The sequence below is a fragment of the Puccinia triticina genome, chromosome 7A, assembly GCF_026914185.1.
Source record: "Puccinia triticina chromosome 7A, complete sequence".
Classification (NCBI taxonomy): Eukaryota; Fungi; Basidiomycota; class Pucciniomycetes; order Pucciniales; family Pucciniaceae; genus Puccinia; species Puccinia triticina.
Genome location: NC_070564.1, coordinates 763,058 through 782,282, shown reverse-complemented (window position 1 = coordinate 782,282; position 19,225 = coordinate 763,058). Strand labels below are relative to the sequence as shown.

Below are 19,225 nucleotides of genomic sequence, written 5' to 3'. Positions count from 1 at the left end.
CTGGCACTATGAATAGTGCCCCGGCACTCTGAATAGTGCCTCTGGCACTATGAATAGTGCCCCGGCACTCTGAATAGTGCCTCTGGCACTATGAATAGTGCCCCGGCACTCTGAATAGTGCCTCTGGCACTATGAATAGTGCCCCGGCACTCTGAATAGTGCCTCTGGCACTATGAATAGTGCCCCGGCACTCTGAATAGTGCCTCTGGCACTATGAATAGTGCCCCGGCACTCTGAATAGTGCCTCTGGCACTGTGAATAGTTCCCCGGCACTCTGAATAGTGCCTCTGGCACTATGAATAGTGCCCCGGCACTCTGAATAGTGCCTCTGGCACTATGAATAGTGCCCCGGCACTCTGAATAGTGCCTCTGGCACTATGAATAGTGCCCCGGCACTCTGAATAGTGCCTCTGGCACTATGAATAGTGCCCCGGCACTCTGAATAGTGCCTCTGGCACTATGAATAGTGCCCCGGCACTCTGAATAGTGCCTCTGGCACTATGAATAGTGCCCCGGCACTCTGAATAGTGCCTCTGGCACTATGAATAGTGCCCCGGCACTCTGAATAGTGCCTCTGGCACTATGAATAGTGCCCCGGCACTCTGAATAGTGCCTCTGGCACTATGAATAGTGCCCCGGCACTCTGAATAGTGCCTCTGGCACTATGAATAGTGCCCCGGCACTCTGAATAGTGCCTCTGGCACTATGAATAGTGCCCCGGCACTCTGAATAGTGCCTCTGGCACTATGAATAGTGCCCCGGCACTCTGAATAGTGCCTCTGGCACTATGAATAGTGCCCCGGCACTCTGAATAGTGCCTCTGGCACTATGAATAGTGCCCCGGCACTCTGAATAGTGCCTCTGGCACTATGAATAGTGCCCCGGCACTCTGAATAGTGCCTCTGGCACTATGAATAGTGCCCCGGCACTCTGAATAGTGCCTCTGGCACTATGAATAGTGCCCCGGCACTCTGAATAGTGCCTCTGGCACTATGAATAGTGCCCCGGCACTCTGAATAGTGCCTCTGGCACTATGAATAGTGCCCCGGCACTCTGAATAGTGCCTCTGGCACTATGAATAGTGCCCCGGCACTCTGAATAGTGCCTCTGGCACTATGAATAGTGCCCCGGCACTCTGAATAGTGCCTCTGGCACTATGAATAGTGCCCCGGCACTCTGAATAGTGCCTCTGGCACTATGAATAGTGCCCCGGCACTCTGAATAGTGCCTCTGGCACTATGAATAGTGCCCCGGCACTCTGAATAGTGCCTCTGGCACTATGAATAGTGCCCCGGCACTCTGAATAGTGCCTCTGGCACTATGAATAGTGCCCCGGCACTCTGAATAGTGCCCCGGCACTCTGAATAGTGCCTCTGGCACTATGAATAGTGCCCCGGCACTCTGAATAGTGCCTCTGGCACTATGAATAGTGCCCCGGCACTCTGAATAGTGCCTCTGGCACTATGAATAGTGCCCCGGCACTCTGAATAGTGCCTCTGGCACTATGAATAGTGCCCCGGCACTCTGAATAGTGCCTCTGGCACTATGAATAGTGCCCCGTCACTCTGAATAGTGCCTCTGGCACTATGAATAGTGCCCCGGCACTCTGAATAGTGCCTCTGGCACTATGAATAGTGCCCCGGCACTCTGAATAGTGCCTCTGGCACTATGAATAGTGCCCCGGCACTCTGAATAGTGCCTCTGGCACTATGAATAGTGCCCCGGCACTCTGAATAGTGCCTCTGGCACTATGAATAGTGCCCCGGCACTCTGAGTAGTGCCTCTGGCACTATGAATAGTGCCCCGGCACTCTGAATAGTGCCTCTGGCACTATGAATAGTGCCCCGGCACTCTGAATAGTGCCTCTGGCACTATGAATAGTGCCCCGGCACTCTGAGTAGTGCAGTGCCGGGGCACTATTCAAAGTGCCAAAGGCACTATTCAGAGTGCCGTGGCACTATTCAAAGTGCCAAAGGCACTATTCAGAGTGCCGTTCATAGTGCCAGAGGCACTAACTATTCAGAGTGCCGGGGCACTATTCATAGTGCCAGAGGCACTATTCAGAGTGCCGGGGCACTATTCATAGTGCCTCATAGTGCCTCTGTGAATAGTGCCCCGGCACTGTGAATAGTGCCCCGGCACTGTGAATAGTGCCCCGGCACTGTGAATAGTGCCCCGGCACTGTGAATAGTGCCCCGGCACTGATAATAGTGCCCCAGCACTGTGAATAGTGCCCCGGCACTGTGAATAGTGCCCCAGCACTGTGAATAGTGCCCCAGCACTTTGAATAGTGCCCCAGCACTGTGAATAGTGCCCAGGCACTGTGAATAGTGCCCCGGCACTGTGAATAGTGCCCCGGCACTGTGAATAGTGCCCCAGCACTGTGAATAGTGCCCCGGCACTGTGAATAGTGCCCCGGCACTGATAATAGTGCCCCAGCACTGTGAATAGTGCCCCGGCACTGTGAATAGTGCCCCAGCACTGTGAATAGTGCCCCAGCACTGTGAATAGTGCCCAGGCACTGTGAATAGTGCCCCAGCACTGTGAATAGTGCCCAGGCACTGTGAATAGTGCCCCAGCACTGTGAATAGTGCCCAGGCACTGTGAATAGTGCCCCAGCACTGTGAATAGTGCCCAGGCACTGTGAATAGTGCCCCAGCACTGTGAATAGTGCCCAGGCACTGTGAATAGTGCCCCAGCACTGTGAATAGTGCCCAGGCACTGTGAATAGTGCCCCAGCACTGTGAATAGTGCCCAGGCACTGTGAATAGTGCCCCAGCACTGTGAATAGTGCCCAGGCACTGTGAATAGTGCCCAGGCACTGTGAATAGTGCCCAGGCACTGTGAATAGTGCCCAGGCACTGTGAATAGTGCCCAGGCACTGTGAATAGTGCCCAGGCACTGTGAATAGTGCCCAGGCACTGTGAATTGATTGGGTAGACACTCATGCTCAGTTTGGGCAACTTTGGCCAGGTAAGGAATTGCCAGATTATATGAAAAGCAGCTTTGGTTCAGTGAGCTGGGGGAAAAGATTTGAACCCTTGAGGGAATGCTGGCATATATATGAGTTATTCCATGTCCTTCAGTGTCACCATTGTATGTCCTTCACCCAGGACCCAATAACAAGCACAAGGCCAACTCAGAGGAGCAAACTTTGTAACCATGGTTTGGGAGCATGGTGACAAGCCCATCCAGAAATAATCTCTGTGCACAACAAACCATGTTTCCATCTGATGTACTTGTATTGGCAACTAGAGAAAATGCAAGTAATACACGGAATTTTGGGACGTGTGTTTGAGGAGGTATAATTATGCAAGCTTGTATCAATACAGATGAGCTTGCCTCCATTCCTAATGAAATAATGGGACTCTATGCATCTATTTAAATTCCGATAAGGGGATAAAAAGGATTTATAGTTAGAAACTATTCTGGAGGCGGCAGAAGACAAGTAAAAAAAAACAGAAAGAGGGCATAAAACGTTTTACATCTATTTACATCAGAGCACATGAATATCTCACATGGCTTTACAGAGGCCAGTCACAGATAGAGTAGTGATTTTTAGTTTGATGCAGAGGCCAGTCACAGATAGAGTATTGATATTTAGTTTGATGGAAAAAAAAGGGATCAGGAATTGAATTGAAAGTGTGTGAAGCTTGTTTTCGATTTATTCAAAAATTCTCATAAATCTGGCCTGGAGATGAGAAAGAAGGTCAAGGAAGAAAAGCAAAACATCAGAAGAGTTCAGTATATTTGTCAAATTACTTGATGAAGATTGGGTCTTGAATTTTGGACCATCTTTTTTGCGCAAAATGATAGATATATTAATGCAGATGCATACACACCAAAGTGATCCGATTCCAAAAATCAGTTCAATTTATCCGCATAGTAGAGCCAACACTTGGCTGGCCCAAATTCCCCGTTTCGGCTGCACTTATACCTTGGCTTGCAGCGATGGATTCGTCTGGATTCTTGTAGCCACGGACCGTTTGCTTACAGAGCGATACAAGAAAGGCTTGATGATTGATTGGGTCTTTCATTTTCAGGTGACGGCGTTCGATGGGCAGAATTCCGCTTAAGTATTCTTCATCATATGAATCACGGGGGAATTTCTGAGGGGCTTCCATCGGTTTTTCAGCGTCGGGCGACTCTAACTTAGCACCCCCTCGACGAAGTTGATTGTACACATTAGATCGACTTCTTGGATTCTTTTGAAGTAGTATTGCTGCCTCGTCTAACTGATGTGAAACTTTGGTAAAAATATCACTGCGCCAGCGGGGAATGATTTGAGTTGGCGGGGAATTTGGGTTGATGTTGTCTTCATAATCGGAAACACATCGACTATCCTTGAAAAGGATGGTGAAGCTATTATTGTTCGGAAAGAGTGTTTTTGCTGCCTGGTATCTTCGTTCGGAAACCTGTTAGACATGCCTATAAGCAAATGGGATCCTGTTGAAATGCAAAAAAAGGAAATCTAACATTTTTCCGGTTCCTCCTATGCTTTGCAGAAACGTGTGCAGGAACTGCAGGCATACCATCCCCACGCTCTCCAGTACTAGTTGATTGCCCACGCTCATCGCTTGAAGGAATGGCATGAGTATCGGGTTTGGCCTTTAATTGCTTGCTATAAATACTTCTATAGGTTCTAAGCCATCATTCAATTATACCTTGGATATCCTCTTTAAGATCATTCGGATTCTCGGTTATCGTTTTGTACCAGTTGCTCCACCTTTCTATCAGAATTAATGCCGTTGCAGTATTCCATTTTGAAGCAGTGAGTGATCGCGCATTCCATTGGAAAGTGATCCGAGAAAATCCTTTGCGTTGAAACGTGTTGTCGCAAAGAATTTTTGTTTGAGAAGAGATCGGAGGGCATCTAGCGTCAGGCAAGACCTCTGGTGCCGCAGTATAAGTAGTAAGAGCCAATCCTTGGCTTCGGATTCGGTTGAGTTTTTCATTTCGCTGAAACTTTGCATTTGCAGAGCTCTTATCGGTCGCTTGATTGGACTGTGCTGTGGGTTGCAAATTCTGCACAACTATTTCTTGGCGCTGCGAGACGTAATTGGTCCACGCCAAAATTTCAGCATCAGAAGGCGGGGCTGGTAAAGGCGATTGTGGATTCGACAAGCCCATCATAAATTTGATGAAACCGGTTACAGAAGTCGACAAAGCGCCAGCAGGATGTGGCAGAGGATGAGACTTCGCAATTCCTAATATCTGTGCCGCTTCCTTCTTGTTTCTCCGTTCAGCCTTTTGTGCCTTTTTTTTAGAATCCAAGTTTGATTCTAGCACATTGGCATCGACATCGCTAGAATCTGTGTGGAAAATGATCAATGCTTACAAATTTCTTAGCGTTTTTAATGAAAAGAAACAAGGAAAGAAGACGCACCTTCACTACCTTGATCCACGTCAGACAAATCAGAAACGTCCATAGCATCATCTCTGGTTTGTGGTTCAATAGTCTTGTGTTGCGCCTCGCCTTGTGTTTCCATCGTGAGATATAAAACAAGCCGGTTGTAAAGCTGTGAATGATCACTCTTGACAAAAAAAACACCGGAGCGGTTAACCTAGGGGAGACCGTTACGCAACCGCAAAGTTCGAATTTCCCTTTGTGCTTTGCATGTCCATATGTATTTATTTACGTACTATGTACATATCTTGTGTAACACCCGGTCAGGGCGCCGATTGGGCATTCTAGCACCTCGGGCGACCCAGGACACAGTTGGGGCCCCCCATATCCAATGGCGCCAGCCGGGCGGCCGGCCTAGACGACCCCATGACAGCCGGGCATGGTGCCTCCCTTACCGGCTTGTCACGCTGGCATCTAACTGGGAAGGCCATCTGGTGCCCAGGTCGGTGGCACCTTGATGGCGCACCATATTAGTCATTCCCTTTTTTTGATTTAAGAAATCATCAAGTTTTGCCGCACAAGAATTAAAGTGGTTTCAGCACCTACTTTGAAGCAATAGTAGCTAGATTTGCCCCTGTGCACTGTGCTTCCACCAACAGCCAGAAGGAAAATGAGGAAACTTTGCTGCAGTAAATGCTCTGGTGGGAATGATTGCTGAAACAGGATTTTATGATGAGAACTGGAGCAGACAGGGTGTTTTGGAATGATGCACCTTAAATTTAATTTACTAGGAAGCTGCGGTTTAGTTGGCTGTATTATCCGATATTTCCTGTGAATCAAAATTTCATCAAATTTAGCGCAGTTTGAATAAAAAGAAACATGGAATGACTTACTACACTGGCTAATCCTACCACCAAACATGTTTCCCTTGCAATGTTGAAGGTGCCTGGAGGATTGGTCAAAAGTGCAGCATGACTTACAATCATGCAATCCTCAATCACAATTGACGAGACAAAATTTGAATAAACTAATTTACAGTTAAGGCGTGGATATGCTTTATATGGGTCGTTAGCTATGTTGTTATGATCAAGTTCCTCAAAGGGGACAACAGAAATAAAAATTCTACTCTGGAGCTGGTTGCTGGTAAATATTTTGGAAATACAGCCAAACTTAATCAATCCCTGAAACGTAAACTGAATAGTTGAGTTACCAAGATGTTTTTCTTGAAGGCTGTAGCGCTTCTTTGAACAAACCAAAAAGTCATGAAATTGAACTTCAGGAAGAATTTCAATACTTGATGGAACTGATTCCGTCCCAATGCAAATTATTGAAATCCATTGGTTGAATTCAAGTGTTTCCAGTTTTTTTAGCGTCGGATTTTCTTTTTCTTTTTTGGGAGAAGCTTGAGAAGACTTCATACATTCGAGAATACTGGATGGGACTTTCCTCGAGAGTTGAATTGATTGCTTCAGCAGTGAGATCAGCTTCGATTTCTCATTCCACTTCTCGGCAATTGTTTTATTCATGTTTTCTGGAGTGCAAACAAGGAGGATCAAATGTCAGAATAGTATTAATTTTGAACAGATAGATACAGATGGATTTGTATACCAATACGATTATTTGTAGAAATTTTCCCTAGCACTCCATTCAATCGTTCGTGAACCCAGGAAGCAGTTGACGCAGGTGGACCAAATCGCATGATATGCTCAGGATAATGTTGTGATATGTGCAAGTTTGGTTTGCTTTTGACTTGACCCTTCCAACCGTTGGAAAGACTTGTACGGTAATCGATCATTGTATTTGAGAACCATTCAAGGTCAGCAGTTTTGACAGTCCGAGATGTGAGGAAGTTTGTGATTGATATCAGCTGGACGGTACTAGTTAGGAGGACCTCTCGGTGTGGATTTTCAGTGGTGAGTTTCCAAATTGGAATCAACGTTAGAGAAAAGTAAACCGAATAAAGCATCAGCCATTCTGCTGCCTTGAGCGAGTTGTTTCCAGGGATCCCAACAGCTGGCTTTACTCGAGTCATCCAAGATGGCACACGTGCTGCCGAAATACACTTGTGCACAGCTTCAAGTTCTTCTGGTAAGAGTTTCGGATCCGCTGCGCTCAGGGCCTTCAGTTCGGCTTTCAGTTCAGCATTCTCTAACTTCTTACTTGTAACAGCTTTTACAGTCTCTGTACTTCCAATGGTGCCGTCCTCTGTTGATTTGGAATTACTTGACTGTTTGCTTTTTTCGGATTTTTTTGAAGTATGCGTACGTAGTACTTGAATAATTAGTAGAACTGATGGAGCTAGTGGGGGACTTCAATTTTGATAAAACATTGTTGGAGCGTGTGATCCTGCCTGGCTGGGGCGTGGTTGAGGTTGATGGTGATTGTAATATCTCCTGCGAGTTCCGTGAAATTTTTGCAGCCTTTCCTGTAAATTTAAATGCGTCAAGCACAAGCTATTTCAGCATCTAGTCAAATGTACCAATTAATTAAGAAGGCATCAAACATACCCATTGAAGATTTCTTTTCTCCCATTGACTTTTGGTTCTTGGAAATTTTACTGGGCCTTGTGTCCGAAGAACATGAGGTGTCAACATCAGGCTCATCCAGCAGCCTTTTTTTCCCTTGAGATTTTGAGCTGAGAGCACCCCTTTCTCGAAGTTCGTAGGAGTGAGAGCTAGGAGTAGATTTTTTCTGTTTCTTATGTTGAGGGGATGTCTCAGGAACCTCGTTTGTCAAGGTTCTGTGTATTTCACCGCTATTTTGGCCGGTAATCTCTGGCATTGTCAGCTGTTTGGGATGGTCACGCCACAAGGGAGAAAATTGGGAAAGGGATTTTAAGTTCTGAAGTTGTGAAGTCGTTTCTTCCGGGCTTTGAGGCGCACGAGAACTAGATTTTTCGGTATTACTAGCACTTTGGTTTTTAACATTTAATTTTTCCTTATGTTTACTAGAACGCAGATTTCTAACGTTTGGAGCAGCTAAAGAGACTTCCACTTCTGGTTGTTTGCGTTTTCCGCTGAGAGTATCACTAGCGTTTGGTTGAGCAAGGATATCAAAAGGATTTCTAGTTCGGCTGACAAGCTGAAGGTTTTTACGTCGTTTGTACGTCTTCTTCATCACATTACCAGCATCAAGCATGCCGAGAAACGTTTGAGCATGATCCTTGAGGTTTCCAAGGATGCAACTATGCATGAGCTCAATACCGCAGTACTTGATCGGCCGCCAGTACGGAAGATCATTCAAGACACTGTATCTCACGCCTTCTTTATTAGAAATTTCTTCTCTGTCAGAATGAGTTTTAGCTTTGTACCATTCCGAAGACTGGGCTAGATGAGACTCGTGATTTATTGGTTTGAACTTCTTGGGGTCAATCTCGTTGATGTCGGCAGAATTCAAAAGGCAATGAGAGCAAAAGTTTGTCGAGTTGTGAGCCATGAAACCTGCAGTCTTGCGCAAGGCAGGCAAATCAGCAATTAAAGGAAATATTACAGCTTTAAAAAGGCGTCCTTCAGGGTTTCTAGAGGAACAATCAAACCAGATGCCTTTCCAGAAGCGTTGCATCTCATCAACGAGTGGCTGAAGAATATTATTCATTTGAAACACCGAAGGCTCCTCTGGGCCAGGAATAATTCCAAAGAGAAACAGATTTTCTTCCCGATATCTTTCTGAGGGCGGGAGGTTCAAGCAAACTAGTACAATAGCTCCAACAGAGACTGGCGCCTGATGCTTGCCACAAAAAGGATTAAACCAATCAACAAATAAACTGAAAACGAGGTTGCCACTAACAGAAGTGTAAAGCCTGGGTGGATCAGTTGAATCCTGGAACGTTTTCCAAACACTTCCGTCCCATACATCGTTCATGGTACTAGAGTTTGATTCGACTGATTGTGAGAGTGACGAATCTAGCAGATCTTCGAATTTGGCATGGCGAATTTTGATTGCAATCCAGTTGGCTAGTGTGTGGTACGAGAATGTCTTGACAGGTGTGTAAGGATAATCGCGAATGGGTGGAGGGCTCTTGAACAACGCTTCACCGCAAGGAGGGCAGTTCCCACCCAAAGAATTCACAAAACGCTTGCTAGTCGAGTAAAATTTTGAGGTGCAATGCGTGATTGATGGTGGGTTGAATGGTTTTTTTTTGCGAAGCGAGTGGGCTGTGGGGCGGACTGGTGCTGGATAGATTGAAAAACAAGACGGGCAACAGGTGGCATGTATAATAATTTGTGATAGGCCAAGACGGTTAAAAACTGTGTCAATTGTTTTTGGTATTTGGTCGGAGGTGATGTGGTAGTTCGGAGTATTGGGATCGTTCAATAGCCATTTTTCGATTTCCATCCTCAAAAAGCGGTTGACAGCATCCTCACTAAGACGTTCCACTAGCGAAAGTTCGGCTGCTTGAATCATCACAACCAGAGCATGAGGTTCGTAGAAATCGAATGATTTAACAGACGCAGCGGGGACGGTATTTGCATGTTTTTTGCTGGAGCTTGATGATTGGAGAAGTGCCAAAGGAATCCTATCATCATTTCTTGGGGGAACCGCAGCCGTGGATGTACCAACCTAAATCAAGCAAAATTAACTTATTACTCAAGTCTTTGGCTCCCAAGTCCCCAAATTGAAAAAATCACCTGGTCTGTTGATCCGGATTCATTTTGAGATACCTATTTTAATTTTGGTACAGATTGATCAGAGGGACAGAAGAAACTTCAATATCATGGCTGGACTGAGTATTAGACTGAAGAAGAAGGAATAAAATGAACTATTTATTGGATTATAAAAATAACTTTCCTGTCTTTCTTTCAATGAGTTGTCAAGGGTGTTTGATGGGCCAGTCTGCTTTAATTTTTCCTTGATTTTATTTTGATGGTTGGTAAATGCCGACTGGGACATTCGAAATCCTGTTTTGACGACTCCAGCGTCTAGATGGTTCAGCTTATTACAGCCAAGTTCAATACAGGTACAGGTCACGTATTTGACACCCATGCTAAATCTGGAAAATTGATCTCTGGATGAGTAGAAGTGCTTCCAAAGGAAAAATAGTTGAAATATTTACTTACTCGTTTCTGTTCTTTACCCAAAGCTGGTACTTATTGGTCTGGTTGGGTTGATTTTAACAGGGTTGTGCTCTGGACTTGTCTGATGTCAAACTTTAATCTGAGTTGGAATGCGGCCCCACTTGGGCAAAGCCTGGCAAGGCGCAAGCCTCCAAAGGAGGCTAACTTAATTGAAAGGTGGCCCCCCCTTGAGCAAAGTGCAAGCCACCAGTGCCCCATGGCTGCTGGGGGAAATGCCACCCTTGCATCACTCTGCCACTACAGTTGCACAAGGCAATAAGCTGTACTGGCGCACCTGAAGGATTTACATTTTGCAAGTGGGCCCTTAAGCTGTCAAGACCATGGGCTCAAACCACAACCTGAACATATTTTTGTGCTTTTCAGATGGAGGGCAGTCCAGAAATATCGTGGCAAAGGTTTCTGCCCAGTGGTTCTTTTTTTTTGAAATGTCACCTGGTCTGATTGGACCCACCTGTTTATACCCATAGTTATAGACTTATTGGTTGGCATGTGGCCTGTATAAATTGCCATCAACCCATAGATGGATGTTCTAAACCCAGACATCAACACACAGGGTCAAACTCATGGCCACTCAAACTTACCAAAGGGAAAACCTAACCACTACACAATAACAGATGCTGTTGGAAAACCCATAATCCAATCAAAAAGTGTTGATTGAGGGGTATCCTCACCCAAAAAAGCCTTCCCATGAAATTTTTGGGAGTTGAAAAATTGAATCCCAAAATGTGTTTACCTCACGCAGACCCGGTCACGACTTCCACCCCCAGTCTGGAGGACCAAAATTTGACCCTCGTGGATTTTGGGAGTCAGAAAATTAATTCCGCCCTTGGGAATGGGAGTGGAAGATTTAATTTCACAAAAAATCCATGAATTTAAAGAAAGAATCATATCTCCTTGCTGGGGCACCCAAACCCCCAAAGGTTTTACAGTGGGGACAAAGACGTCTTTAAAGCACCTTTTGAGCTTCTTGGCAGTAGCACACGCCAGGAAAGTCATGTGCAACTGGGGGTCTAATTTGATGGATTTCCTACTAAGGAAATCCACCAAAGCCCTAGCTACAGTGCCCCAAAGCCCCCAAAAGTTTTACAGTGGGTAGAAAGACTTGTGGAAAGCACCTGGTGAGCTGCTTGGCAGTAGAAAACCCCAGGAAAGAGGTGGGCTACCGTGGGTGCAATTTGGTGAATTTCCTTCTGAGGGAAGCTGCCAAATCCTTAGGCACAGTGCCCCAAAGTGCATCAAAATTTTGTATCATGGATTTAAATACTCTGTAACCAAATGGCTAGCTGCAAGGCAGTAAAACACCAACAGAAAATGATTTTGAGGCATGCCTCTGCCCAAGTTACTAGTGCCTCTGCTACAGTTAATAGTGCCTCCGCCACAGTCATTAGTCCCTCCGCCAAAGTTAATAGTGCCTAAGCTACAGTTTATATGTTGGCAGACTAATAACTGTGGCGGAGGGACCAATAACTGTGGCAGAGGCACTATTAACCGTGGGGGAGGGACTAATAACTGTAGCTGGCACTAATAACTGTAGCTGAGGACTAATAACTGTAGCTGAGGGACTAATAATTTTTTTGTAGGGAATAATAATTGTTGTGGAGGGAATAATAATTTTGGTGGAGGGACTAAGAACTGTGGTGGAGGGACTAATGACTGTGGTGGAGGTACTATTAACTGTGGTGAAGGCATGCCTCAAAATCATTTTCTTTTGATGGGTCACTGCCTTGCAGCTAGCCATTTGTTTACAGAGTATTTAAATTCATGATACAAAATTTTGGTGCACTTTGGGGCACCATGGCTAACAATTTGGTAGCTTTCTTGCTAAGGAAATTCACCAAATTGCACCCACAGTAGCCCACCTCTTTCTTGGGGTTTGCTACGCCAAGCAGCTAACCAGGTGCTTTAAAGATATATTTCTGCCCACTGTAAAATCTTTGGGGGCTGAGGTGCCAAAGTGAGGAGATATGAATTTTTCTTTAAATTCATGGATTTTTTGTGAAATTAAATTTTTGGCTCCCATTCCCAAGGGGGGAGTTGATTTTCTGACTCCCAAAAACCATGTGGGTGCAATTGTGGATTTAGTGACCTGGTCTGTGCAATATAAAAGTCGATTTTTCAACTGCCAAATTTTTTTACCAAAATATTGACCAAAAACTGTCCTGACCCAGAAAAAAAAGGTACAGTGGGATGCCTTGCCACAGTGAATAGTGCCTCAGCGCAAATCATCCCCTCCCCCTGAGGAAAACCCCTCCCCTCTCTAGATGGGGCCTGAACATGTTGCACAAAAAGCCAAAAGAACTTCAGATACACACACAAGACCACCCAAAAAAGGAGAAGAAAAAATACATTGTACATGTATACTATTCATTAGAAGATCATGGAGAACAAGATCGGGTTTCTTTTGTCAAGTGTTTGCAGAAATATAGAAAATTGGGAAGGAGAGTAAATGGAGAATTAACAAGAAGGCACAAGTAATCATGATATTCTTTGACCTGCTATGTTGGACAATAAATGAAGAGAGTGGCAGATCCGGGAGGGGAGGGTGGTTTTTTTTTGGATACATGATTTCAAGATTCGAGTTCAAGCATACAAGCAAAAGTTAGTTATTGAATCACCCGACGCGAGATCTTTTCGAAGACGCGGAGGGCTCGACGCCCTTGCGTGTGTCTCCAGGGGTGGATGATGATCCAGCGGTAGGGGGCAACCCGGCGTCTTTGCAAACCTTGACCATAGCGATGTCGAAGGCCTTCTCGAGGTCCCGTCCGATCACCTTCACCGGGGTAGTCGGCGCATTGAACGTGAAGCAGTTCTTCCGCATTAGCCGCACGTCCGCCTCGAACTCGCCGATGCTGTTGTATCGGTCCGCGACCAGGTTCGCTTTGATCGTCCCCAGATCTTGCGTGCTCTGTTGGCCTCCAATCACCGCGCAGTAAGTCGGGATTTGGTATTTGACCGGGTCAACTGGCTCATTAAACAGCTCAACACTAATAATAACATCAAGCATCATCAGATCCCGGCAGCCACATACGAAGTTCGACACTTAGAGAGTAATAAATGGCACATCTTATTATTGGGAATCGACATGCCACTAGCCTGGAACTTTTCGGGTTTGGGTGGAGGTTTTGGTTTCCTTATCGAGGCCGCGGCTAGCTTCAACGGTACATCTGGTGCCGATGGGGCTGGGGGTGAGGAGGCCCCCGGGTCGGTATCATTTGTCAAATGATGCTGATGATCTTTCAAAATTATCTTTGGCAGGGGAGCTGATAGGCACATAGAAGAGCGCCTTAGTGAAGTCAAAAAGAACGTGGTGGACTTGACAAACCAAGAGACAAAAAAAAAAACCAAACCTGCAGATTGTGCCGGTTCAATAGCGGGAGCTGAGGGAGCATGAATCCAAATTTTTGTAGAAACAGGCATCGGAGCTTCTGATTTGGGTCGCTTTTCTTCGGGAATCCGAACGGGCACAGATTCATCCGAAGGTTTGAAGAGGATCTCTGATATTTTCAACAGACAAGTTTGCACGTCCGTGTCTACGGCGGGGTCTCTAAAATGTGAAGACAACGAATGGGTGAGAACCCGATAACGGACAGAGAGGGAAGGGGTGGAACACTTACAACATAACAGACATGATACATTCTCTCAGAATTAATGCACGACCAACTTCGGCTCTCAGATGCTTTGTGACGGTCTTGTGATTGAACTTTAGGCTATTGAACGGGTGACTTTCGTTGATCACTGAGAAGTTGTGGTCAGAGGGTTACATACCAATTTCTTCCAGCAAAACTAAAATCGGTAAGCACTGGACTAAACCCATTGCCAACCGCCGGCGAAGCAGCAGAGATGGATCATCACGTAAAACTAAGAACATGTATCGAATGATAGCCTCTTGAAATCCTTTCAGCAGGAGAAGACAATCAAATGCTAGTATCCACAGTGGGAGATAATTTTTGGGCCTTGTTTTTTCAAGATGAAGTGTTGCAAGTTGTATTAGCATCATCGAAGGCAACTCTGAAGATCATAAAAAAAAACAAGATTTTCACGCACCTTGCGCACAGCAAAAAGAATATTAGATCAACCGGCAAGAAACCTGCGTACATTAGTTTTAATTTGGCCTATAAGTCAAGAGCCAATTAGCGAAGTTAGCTGCAGATCAAACAGAAAAGGACTAAAGTTGCACTGACTTCGATGACAGCCATTGCAATCAGATTACGATAAGAAGGTACTAGTCGGTCGGCCATGAAGCATCTTTCGAGTTCGTTGATCATCAGTAGTCCTCTTTTGTCGCAAGTCCTCTCCAAATCGAATCGGTCATTGATCCAATTGTAGTCGAGGAGATTGCGGGGACTACTGGACAGCGAGGCAAGGGGGATGGTTTCGGGGCGGAGAGGGCCATGACAAGGAAGATTTCGAGGCAGTGTTCCTGCTCGATGTTCCATTGCTGGACATCAATGTCTGGAGTCCGGGCCAGCTTGGCAAGCAGAGTGGGCGGAAGCGAGATGATGGCGGCGACTTGCTGGTTGACGATAGCCTGAGGATGAGTGAGGATGTGGAAGAAGTTGGTGGCCAAGCGGACATCGGCAGGTAGAAATCTGACGGAGCCGGTATGGTGGGTAGCTGCGGGCTGGATTGCTGCTTCTGATACTTGAAAGAGGATGGGTGGCGGTGCTACTGCTTGGGTGGTGTTGATCCAAGCCACGCTGTTTGAGCACCAATATTGCGAGCAAATCCTGGGTTATTTGGCTGGCTCGGCCGGCTTGTTGTACAAGAGCAAATACGTGAAGCTTAGGCTGATCACCGAATCCAACCCGCCAATATTGATACAAAGGAGAGAACGGAGAGTCTGGAATATCTTGGAAATGCGCCTGACAAGCGGGTGTCAGAAGAGGACCAAAACAAAAAAGACTGAAGTAAGCGAAGCCGTCCGCAGCTTTTGGATGGGGGAAAGTGGGGGAGAGATGGACTTAAGGGAACCAATAGTTGAGCGCATCGCGGTCGGATCGTTTTGTCATCTTCCTAAGGTCCTGTCGGGAGAGATAGATCCTGAATGTTTTGATGACCTGGTCGTCGGACAGATTGGCGCTGAGGTTCTGGACCAACAGCTGGCTGGCTCCCTCCATTGCGCCAGCCGCCCCCGCTGCAGCTGCATGTGGGATCCGAGGGGATAGCGCATCATCCCAGAGCCCGGCCCTCCCATTTGAATCGATTCAACATCAAGGGTGTCCTGCCCACCATCATTGACAGGTGGCAGGATCCCTCCGCCTGCACCTGGGATCCCTCATACTACAGAATCAGAAGCTGTCAAAGAGGAGCCCGGGCGAGAGAGTGCCGGAACTGTAGGTGCCTGAAGTACATGTTTCTATTCTAGCTTTTGCATAAGTGCATGATTCACTCTAACAGAAACTGTGTCCGTCTCTGCAGATCCAGCTATCAAGTCACCCCCAATTGACCAGTGCTGGTCATCAAAAGTGTAGCCGACTCGAAATGACCAGTGGCCGTTGAGGGACTCAATGGGAGCTCCTCAGCTGCCTGATACATCACAAGGCTCAGGGAGGTTGAGGATCCGCCGCTGGTTGAGCATTGGCCTCGAAGCTCAGGGCCATATGTACATATGTATGTGTCTTGGCATCGTGATGCAAGGGGCAGGTTGTACCACTACCCAGAGCCACAACCTGAGTTCGAGTTAGAGTCAGAATTGAACTCCCTGCATGTCAACTGCATGCAGTTGACATAGTTTTTTTTGCAGTGTCAGTAGTGATTTTGGATGATCATCCAAAATCACTTCCAGATTGTATGTTCAATATGAGTAGGGAGGGATGGGATCAGTTAACCAAGTAAAAACAAGTTTAAATCTCAGTTACATGATTGTATCACAAGGTTATACTGGTGGTAAGACTGGGTAAGACCTATTTAATAGCAATGCATTGATCATGGCAATGTGTGCAAATTGCCATCCTTTTTGTGGTGGTGATGGAAGGTGGCTTGGTTATATAGCAACACATTCTGAAGGATATGGAAGGTGGCTTGGGTACATAGCAACGCATGACATCAGGCAGTGCAATATATGCAGGCAGATAAGGTGTACAAATAGTGTCACTGCAGCATAATTCCCTCATTGTTTGTGTGGCTGTGCAGTACAAGTGTACATATGCTGTGCAACTGAGAACCCCTGCAGCTAAATTCCCTCAAACACATTCCCCTGGAGCTAAAATCCCTCACTCTTCAATATAAAAGGAGCACTTCTCCCCCCCATAATTTCTCTTTTGGACCATCAACCTATAGAGGTCTGGTCACATATGGTAGTTTAGCAGTAGTAGTCTTGAGTAGCGTAGAGTCAGTCAGTCAGTAGAGTGTTAGTGCAGCAGTAGAGCCAACAATCAACAACCAACCAACCAACCAACCAACCAACAACCCATTCTCCTTATTAGCATATTAGCAGTAGTAGTAGTACGAATTATAACATTGCCAACATTAGAGGAACTTCACCATAACAAACCACGTTATCCATAGTTATAAATGGTCTAAAAAGAAATTGAATTAGATATTAAGGTCTGATAGAGATTACTATATAAAAGTAAGAGCTATCTTGGAATCTGCCACATTTTCTTAAATATTGATTACAAGACTCTTGGTTATTTGCATAGTACTATTAGAGGGGCAGGTCTTTCAAACCACCCATAGATTGTAATAGCCTTTCAACCTATCATACAATTTATTTCCCCCTCAAAGGAACTTCGATTACCCATCCATCCCTGGAGTCCTACAGCGGTTGGGTAGGGATTTTGAGAGGACAAGGGGAATCTAATACTTCTTCACAGTGTTGAGGTTTTGGGGAAAAAGGGAGAAGGAACTACTTAGAAAAGATGTGTGGAGAGGACTCAGAACTATGTGCAAAGGGTGTTGGGTAAGAGAAGCTCAGACAGGGATCAATAAGCTCAGGAAGGGTTGGGTACTCAGAAACTCAGGTAGGATCAAAAATAGGCTCCAAATCTTCATGATACTTTTCTTGGATCCAAAAGAGGTACCATGCCAACCCCTCCTCCAAGCTTGGCTAAACTTAGACTCAGGGTCAGTGACAGTCTGTGAAACAGGCCCTCTTGCCCACTGCACGCGCTACAACCAAAGAGAACAGAAAGCAGAGACCAACACCACAACAGCACCACTACACAACAAAAAAAAGAGAAACAGAAACAAAAACCAACCCATCTCCTACACTCCCATCCAACGTGTGTCAAAGAGAAGCAAAAGAAACCAACAAAAAACCAAAAAAAGGAAGAAAAATTAAAAAAATGTGCCACCAAAATCAGATCCTCCGTCAGTGGAGTAAGCTTTAGCAATACCATACCACATTTTCCAGTTCTCCTGCAGAAACACTGCCACTGCTTCAGATGTGAGGTTGTTGAGAATCCTAGCCTTTACCCAGCCGGAAAAGCTGTCTTGCACTACAATGAGGTATTTTTCTCCACTAGCTTTGAGGTGGACTGTGTCCAAACACCATAGACTCTCCAGTAGGGTACCATAGCTCTTGAGGCTGCCACAAAACGCGCCTTTGACATGCGTCACAGCTCTGGCACCAGCGTGTGACTGCCTGCTTCAACAAGTGCCACCAGAATCAATCCAAAACGCGCCTATAGGTCTCCACCACACCACTATGGCCTAGATCTTCATGTAGCTGCTGGATGATTGAGTCTTGCTTGCCAGGGAGAGCCATAAAAATACGGAGTAGAGGGCTTCCACGCTTCATAAGCCTTCCCCCTTGTAAGAAGAACTCACTAGATTTGCGCTTTAAGGCATGAAAGCCCTTTGCGTCTGTGAGCCTGAGTCTCTATAGTGACAACAGGACACAAGAAAATGGGGGGCAATATTTGAATTTCTTTGGATAAAGAAAATACAAATATAAGAGAGAGAGAGAAAGAGAGAAAGAAACTGAGCAGATTCAAGATTCAGCAGATGTTCAAGGTTATTCTGGTGGGAATGCACGTCCACTGGCAATGCTACCTCTTCAGAAGAGTGCTGCAAAGCTGTGATAGAGAGTGCTACAGCCTCCTCTCACTAAAGAAACGTGGAGGGCTTCTGGATTAGACAAGTTTAATCCAGCCACAATGTTTTAGCTTCCTTCTGGATAGTCAAGGTTCTTCAAAGGGAAACCTATGTGGTTTGTTTCTTGCAAAAACCACAGGAAAAGAATGATGTTAAGGAGGGGCAGCCCTGTGATCAAGGATAAGGCAAAGGCCAGCAAAGAAGAGCAGATCAAACAGACACAGAGTTGTACCTCTGAGATAAACAAGGTTCAGTGAAAGAGGTTACTTGCTGTCAATATCCTAGGCACCTGTGACGGTAGGCATACTGGGAGCGTGGTAATCTCTTTGGTGGTGATCCTGGGGTTATCTGGGGTGTGGTTCTGGTGTGCTGGAGTCTGTAGATCCGCCTCAGGCAAGGGGGATCCTGTATGTAATTTACATATGTACATGTGGTTTGGCGCGCCTGGTAGCGCTGACACGTCACAACTGCGCATGCGCGCTACAACTCAATAACTCAGGGAAGGAGTAGAGTTAAAAAGAATTGGTAAGCTGTAACTAGGGTCAAAATTGCATGAGAAAACAGAATATGAAGTCAAAACAAGGATATCTCTTAAGATGAAAAATATATGAAGTGATTCATATGTAAAAAGTAGAAAAAGGCAGACTTCAGGTCAGCTGAGTTGACTCTAAGGCTGACATTCCCTACCACCAAAAGGGTTGGATTTATGTAAGAAATTAAACCACAGGGGTAGACCTCTTCTCACTTCTGAACTTCCTGAGAAGGA

At 45.7% G+C, this 19,225-nt stretch overlaps 4 protein-coding genes across 4 annotated transcripts; all 4 read right to left on the bottom strand.

Annotated features, from left to right (window-relative positions):
* Nucleotides 1–3,869: 3,869 nt before the first annotated feature.
* On the bottom strand, nucleotides 3,870–4,574 carry PtA15_7A97 (uncharacterized protein; the record flags this gene model as incomplete). Its single annotated transcript, XM_053171493.1, has 2 exons — nucleotides 3,870–4,362; nucleotides 4,477–4,574. 2 exons carry the CDS (start codon nucleotides 4,572–4,574, stop codon nucleotides 3,870–3,872), a joined length of 591 nt encoding a protein of 196 aa, XP_053021926.1.
* Nucleotides 4,575–4,650: 76 nt separating this feature from the next.
* On the bottom strand, nucleotides 4,651–5,489 carry PtA15_7A96 (uncharacterized protein; the record flags this gene model as incomplete). Its single annotated transcript, XM_053171492.1, has 2 exons — nucleotides 4,651–5,312; nucleotides 5,387–5,489. 2 exons carry the CDS (start codon nucleotides 5,487–5,489, stop codon nucleotides 4,651–4,653), a joined length of 765 nt encoding a protein of 254 aa, XP_053021925.1.
* Nucleotides 5,490–13,033: 7,544 nt separating this feature from the next.
* PtA15_7A95 (uncharacterized protein) lies at nucleotides 13,034–14,660 on the bottom strand (the record flags this gene model as incomplete). Its single annotated transcript, XM_053171491.1, has 6 exons — nucleotides 13,034–13,406; nucleotides 13,451–13,682; nucleotides 13,770–13,966; nucleotides 14,037–14,129; nucleotides 14,518–14,534; nucleotides 14,604–14,660. The coding sequence occupies 6 exons, from the start codon at nucleotides 14,658–14,660 to the stop codon at nucleotides 13,034–13,036; spliced, it is 969 nt and encodes a 322-aa protein (XP_053021924.1).
* Nucleotides 14,661–14,686: 26 nt separating this feature from the next.
* Nucleotides 14,687–15,539, bottom strand: PtA15_7A94 (uncharacterized protein; the record flags this gene model as incomplete). The annotated part of the gene is made up of 3 exons (XM_053171490.1): nucleotides 14,687–14,890; nucleotides 14,996–15,119; nucleotides 15,394–15,539. 3 exons carry the CDS (start codon nucleotides 15,537–15,539, stop codon nucleotides 14,687–14,689), a joined length of 474 nt encoding a protein of 157 aa, XP_053021923.1.
* Between the last annotated feature and the right edge of the window lie 3,686 nt (nucleotides 15,540–19,225).